The sequence below is a fragment of the Cucurbita moschata genome, unplaced genomic scaffold, assembly GCF_002738365.1.
Source record: "Cucurbita moschata cultivar Rifu unplaced genomic scaffold, Cmos_1.0 Cmo_Scf00327, whole genome shotgun sequence".
Lineage (NCBI taxonomy): Eukaryota > Viridiplantae > Streptophyta > Magnoliopsida > Cucurbitales > Cucurbitaceae > Cucurbita > Cucurbita moschata.
Window position 1 is genome coordinate 2,863 of NW_019268843.1, and position 6,607 is coordinate 9,469.

General features: G+C 39.2%; 1 protein-coding gene across 1 annotated transcript; it reads left to right on the forward strand.

Annotated features, from left to right (window-relative positions):
- Positions 1-5,877: 5,877 nt before the first annotated feature.
- Positions 5,878-6,276, forward strand: LOC111440503 (the record flags this gene model as incomplete). Its single annotated transcript, XM_023077540.1, has 1 exon — positions 5,878-6,276. A coding segment is annotated over exon 1 (399 nt), but the record flags the coding sequence as incomplete, so codon positions are not given.
- Positions 6,277-6,607: the final 331 nt, after the last annotated feature.

The window sequence follows — 6,607 nt, forward strand, 5'->3', positions numbered from 1 at the left end:
AAATGACAAAGCCCGAGTGTACATTCTAGCCAGCATATCTGATGTTTTGGCTAAGAAACACGATGTTATGGGTACTGCTAAAGAGATTATGGAATCTCTAAAAGGGATGTTTGGACAACCGTCCTTCTCCCTTAGACATGAAGCCATAAAATACATTTACAACTGCCGTATGAAAGAAGGGACCTCAGTTAGAGAACATGTCCTGGACATGATGGTCCATTTCAATGTGGCAGAAGAAAATGAAGCTGTCATTGATGAGAAGAGTCAAGTCAGTTTTATCATGATGTCTCTTCCGAAGAGCTTCTTCCAGTTCCGCACCAATGTGGTTATGAACAAAATAGAATATAACTTGACTGCTCTTCTCAATGAGCTACAGACTTATCAGTCCCTCTTAACAAACAAGGGACAAACAGGAGAAGCAAATGTTGCCATCTCCAAGAAATTACTACGAGGATCGTCCTCCCAAAATAAGTCTGGACCTTCAACTTCTAAAAGTGTTTTGATGAAGAAGAAGGGAAAAGGGAAAAATAAGATTCCTACTAACCGCAAGAACAAGGTTCAAAAAGCAGATAAAGGAAAATGTTTCCATTGCAACGAAAACGGGCACTGGAAGAGAAATTGCCCAAAATACCTTGCAGAGAAGAAAGCCGAAAAGACACAACAAGGTAAATATGATTTACTCGTTGTAGAAATGTGTTTAGTAGAGTATGACAACTCAACTTGGATACTAGATTCAGGGGCGACTAATCATATTTGTTCTTTTTACCAGGAAACTAGCTCCTGGAGAATGCTTGCGGACGGCGAGATAACACTCAGGGTTGGAACAGGAGAGGTTGTCTCAGCAAGATCAGTGGGAAATTTAAAGTTGTTTTTTGGAGATAGATTCATTATATTAGATAATGTACTTTTTGTTCCAGGAATGAAAAGAAATCTAATATCCATCTCTTGTTTATTAGAACAGTTGTATAAAGTATCTTTTGAAATTAATGAAGTGTTCATTTGCAAAAGAGGTATTCATATTTGTTCTGCAAAACTAGAAAACAACTTATATATGTTAAAACCGAGCAAAACAAAAGCTATTTTAAATACTGAGATGTTTAAAACAGCTGAAACTCAAAATAAACGACAAAAGATTTCTCCTAATATCTTTCTTTGGCATTTAAGACTAGGCCACATTAATCTCAATAGGATTGAGAGATTGGTTAAAAGGGGACTTCTAAATAAGTTAGAAGACAATTCTTTACCTCCATGTGAGTCTTGTCTTGAGGGTAAAATGACTAAACGATCATTTTGCGAAAAAGGTTATAGAGCCAAAGAAACCTTAGAACTCGTGCATACAGATCTCTGTGGTCCAATGAATGTCAAAGCACGAGGAGGGTATGAATATTTCATCAGTTTTATTGATGATTATTCAAGGTATGGCTATCTTTACCTAATGCATCACAAGTCCGAAGCTCTTGAAAAATTCAGAGAGTATAAGACTGAGGTTCAGAATCTATTAGGTAAAACTATTAAAACACTTCGATCAGATCGAGGAGGAGAGTACATGGATTTAAGATTTCAGGACTATATGATAGAACATGGAATAAGGTCTCAACTCTCAGCCCCTGGTATGCCTCAACAAAATGGTGTATCAGAAAGGAGAAATAGAACTCTATTAGACATGGTTCGGTCTATGATGAGTTTCGCTCAATTACCCGATCCATTTTGGGGATATGCAGTGGAGACTGCTACATACATTTTGAACATGGTTCCTACTAAGAGTGTTTTAGAAACACCTTATGAGTTATGGAAAGGGCGTAAAGGTAGTTTACGTCACTTCAGAATTTGGGGATGTCCAGCACATGTGTTGTTGCAAAATCCCAAGAAATTAGAACGTCGTTCAAAATTATGTCTATTCGTAGGATACCCCAAAGAGACGAAAGGTGGTTTGTTTTATGATCCTCAAGAAAATAGAGTGTTTGTATCAACGAACGCTACATTCTTAGAGGAAGACCACGTAAGAAATCATCAACCTCGTAGCAAACTAGTATTAAGTGAGATTTCTAAAGAAGCTACTGATAAAACAACAAGAGTTGTTGATCAAGCTGGTCCTTCAACCAGAGTTGTTGATGGAGCTGACACTTCTGGTCAATCACATCCTTCTCAAGAGTTGAGAATGCCTCGACGTAGTGGGAGGGTTATAACTCAACCCGATCGTTACTTGGGTTTGGCAGAAACTCAAGTCATCATACCTGATGATGGCGTTGAGGATCCATTGACCTATAAACAGGCAATGAATGATGAGGATAGAGATCAGTGGATTAAAGCCATGAATCTTGAAATGGAGTCAATGTACTTCAATTCAGTCTGGGAACTTGTAGATCAACCGGATGGGGTAAAACCTATTGGTTGCAAATGGATCTATAAGAGGAAACGAGACCAAACCGGTAAGGTACAGACCTTTAAAGCACGACTAGTAGCAAAGGGTTATACCCAAAGAGAGGGGGTGGACTATGAAGAAACCTTCTCTCCTGTTGCTATGCTTAAATCAATAAGAATACTCTTGTCTATTGCCACATTTTATGATTATGAAATTTGGCAAATGGATGTTAAGACAGCTTTTCTAAACGGCAATCTTGAAGAGAGTATCTATATGGCTCAACCAGAGGGGTTCATTGAACAGGATCACGAGCAAAGGGTTTGCAAGCTTAAAAGATCCATTTATGGGTTGAAGCAAGCATCTCGATCCTGGAATATAAAGTTTGATACTGCGATCAAATCTTATGGCTTTAAACAGAATGTTGACGAACCTTGTGTTTATAAAAGGATAGTCAACTCTACAGTAGCTTTCCTGGTGTTGTACGTTGACGATATCCTACTCATTGGAAATGATGTGGGAATTCTGACTGACATTAAGCATTGGCTGGCGACACAATTCCAAATGAAAGATTTGGGAGAGGCTCAGTTTGTTCTTGGAATCCAAATTGTTCGGAATCGCAAGAACAAAACACTAGCATTGTCTCAAGCATCGTACATCGACAAAATGTTGATTCGATATAAGATGCAGGACTCCAAGAAAGGATTATTACCTTTCAGGCATGGAGTTCATTTGTCGAAGGAACAAAGTCCTAAGACACCTCAAGAAGTTGAGGATATGAAACACATTCCCTATGCATCAGCGGTCGGTAGTCTGATGTATGCCATGCTATGTACCCGACCCGACATATGCTATGCTGTGGGAATTGTCAGCAGATATCAGTCCAATCCGGGACGTGCTCATTGGACTGCCGTTAAGAATATCCTCAAGTATCTTAGGAGAACGAGGGACTATATGCTAATGTACGGTGCTAAGGATCTGATCCTTACAGGGTACACTGACTCAGATTTTCAGACCGATGTAGATTCGAGGAAATCGACATCAGGATCTGTCTTCACTCTGAACGGAGGAGCAATAATATGGAGAAGCATAAAGCAAGGTTGCATTGCTGATTCCACCATGGAGGCTGAGTATGTTGCTGCTTGTGAAGCAGCGAAAGAATCTGTATGGCTTAGGAAGTTCTTAACTGATTTGGAAGTCGTTCCAAATATGCATCTTCCCGTCACTCTTTATTGTGATAACAGTGGAGCAGTTGCAAATTCAAAAGAACCAAGAAGCCATAAGCGAGGAAAACATATTGAACGCAAATATCATCTCATAAGGGAGATTGTGCAACGAGGAGATGTGATCGTCACACAGATAGCTTCAGAGCACAACATTGCTGATCCATTTACAAAGCCCCTCACGGCTAAAGTGTTTGAAGGGCACCTAGTGAGTCTAGGACTACGAGTTATGTAATTTAGGGCAAGTGGGAGAAAAGGCATCAGTATGTGATGCCCTAGTTTATTGTATTTCTCTCTACTCAACGTTATAAAACCCAACTAGAGTTTTAGTCCAAGTGGGAGTTTGTTGGGTTTTATGTCCTAAAACTCATAGTTTGTAAACAAAGATATATTCTATTTTCAATAAAGTTATTATTGATGTTTATTCAGTAAAAATTGTTATTGAATAAAGTGAACTTTACGATCATTAATCTAAATCCAATAAACTAAGAACACTCTGGCTATAGTATGATTACTTGAACTATATGTAGAGACATAAGAGTGGATCAAGTTCAAGTATATAGTCAAAATGATCTATAGTATAAGGATAAGGCTGAGTACCTTATTCTGGGGACACTATGGATGCGGCCCACTTTTGTATATGATATAAACAATGTGATCACTAAATTGTGCATGTGGAGACATGTGAGTGGGGGCGTCCTATGCAATGAGTATTGCATAAGATCGGACCATGAAGAAAACCACTCTCACTTTATAAAGTCGTTTACTGTTGAGACTGATTTTCTTTTCATTCGATAACCTAGGTAACTCGGTTTTAATCCTTAGCTAACCATGAACTCCTGTTTATTCGGAATTATCCTTAGATTTGCATGGGTGAGAGTGGCTCTAGTTCGCCAACTCAACAGGCCTCCCATTTCAGGGGTAAGACTGGGTGAATGGCTGGGGATGTGGGGTGCAAGACGGAATTCACTCCTACCCACTTAGGGATAGAAGAAAGGTAGTTCTCTTAAGCACTGACTCCAGGTCTTGAACAAGGGGCCCCACCCTCTCATTGGCCTGAGAGGGATTTGGTTTACTGGTTGGACCACAAACCAATTGTTCATTAGAGGATCAGTGAGACATAAGGAACAAGAAGTAACTTCAGGGGTAAAACGGTAAATTGACCCAGCTCTAGTTACGAACAACCTGTGAAGGATCGATTTACTAATCATGGTTATATCAGATGGACAGAAATATATCTATAGTGAGGGGAGTGCAACTACTAGGCTATAGTGGAGTGTCCTAGTAGTTAACGAATGTTGGTTAACCAGGTTAATGAGTTTAATCGGTTAATCTTGGATCGTTGGAGCCCATGATCTATAGGTCCATTAGGTCCCTCTGCTAGCTCATATCGAACTAAACCATAGAACAATATGACGAGTGAGTTCGAAGTGTTCGAATTCAAATTAGGGAATATGCGTTACATATATACGATATATTTAACTGCAATTTTGTTTTATTTACGAATTAAACGAAAAGAGATTGTGAGATATTTAAATAAGATTTAAATATCTTAATCAATTATGTGTCGGAATTGATTGGGATTGGCATTTGAATTAATATTAAATATTAATTAAATAGTTTAATTAATCATTTAATGTTACTTTAATTTGAAATTCATTATTCAAATTAATTGTTGATTTAAAATGAAGAAAGTCAAAATGTTGACTTTCATCTAATGGAAAAATCCATGTTAGTGGAATTTTGAGTGTCAAAATTTGGTTAACTCAAACATGCATGCTTGCCACATAATCCCAAACTCTTGAGTGGAATTTTAAGTGTCAAAATTTGGTGATCTCAAGTTTGCATGAACATGCAAACTTGACTCTTTAAATAGAGTGATCATGATACTTGGAGGGGATTCTTCATCTTCATGAAAAACCTTGAGAAAAACTTCTCACAAACACTCTCTTTCACATATACAAAATCCCTCCCAAGTTTAGTCACTCACCGGATTCCACAATCCCGTTCTAAGGCCGGAGGATAGTGGAGAAGACACTAGTGGTGGTTCGAAACCGGTTCGTGAGGCAAAAGGAGTTTGAACTACAAAAGGTTAGTATTTAAACTCATTAAGTTTTAATACTTATGAACATGCTAGTGATTTACAATAATTGATGTTCTAAAAGTGCCTAAGATCCAAATTGCTTCCGCATGTGTTATATTAACACCATCAGGAACGAGGTAGGAGAGAGAGAATTAGTAGGACCCGAGTTGGTTCGACTCACCAATGAGGCTGTCCAGAAAATTCGAGCGAGGATGCGTACCGCTCAGAGTAGACAGAAAAGCTACGCTGATGTAAGGCGTAAAAGCCTGGAGTTTGAGGTGGGGGACCCAGTATTCCTCAAGGTAGCACCTATGAAAGGTGTGTTAAGATTCGGGCATAAGGGCAAGTTAAGTCCTAAATTCATTGAACCATTTGAGATCCTAGAGCGAGTTGGTTCGGTAGCGTATAAGTTAGCCTTACATCCGGCCCTCTCAGGAGTACATGATGTATTTCACGTGTCGATGCTGAGGAAGTACATCACGGATCCTATCCACGTAATAGATTACGAACCACTCCAGCTCAATGAAGATCTGAGCTACGAGGAAAAACCAATAAGAATCTTAGCTAGAGAAGTAAAAACCTTACGCAACAGGAGCATTGCGTTCGTTAAGGTACTGTGGCGGAATCACCACAATGAGGAAGCCACGTGGGAGCGTGAGGACGAAATAAGAGAGAAATACCCCGAGTTGTTACAAGAGTTTGAGACTTTCGAGGACGAAAGTTCTTTTTAGGGGTAGATAATGTAACGACCCGGGAAAGAAAGGAAAAAATATATATACATATAATAAAAATAAATAAATAAATAAATAAATAAATAAACTCAGTCGCCGGAAAACCCGCGAGTTTTCCGGCGACCGCCGAGTTTCGCGGAACCCACGCGAAACCACGGCCACAGCACGCCCACCCTCAGCCCACGACACCCTGCAAAGTTTTAGAACACCT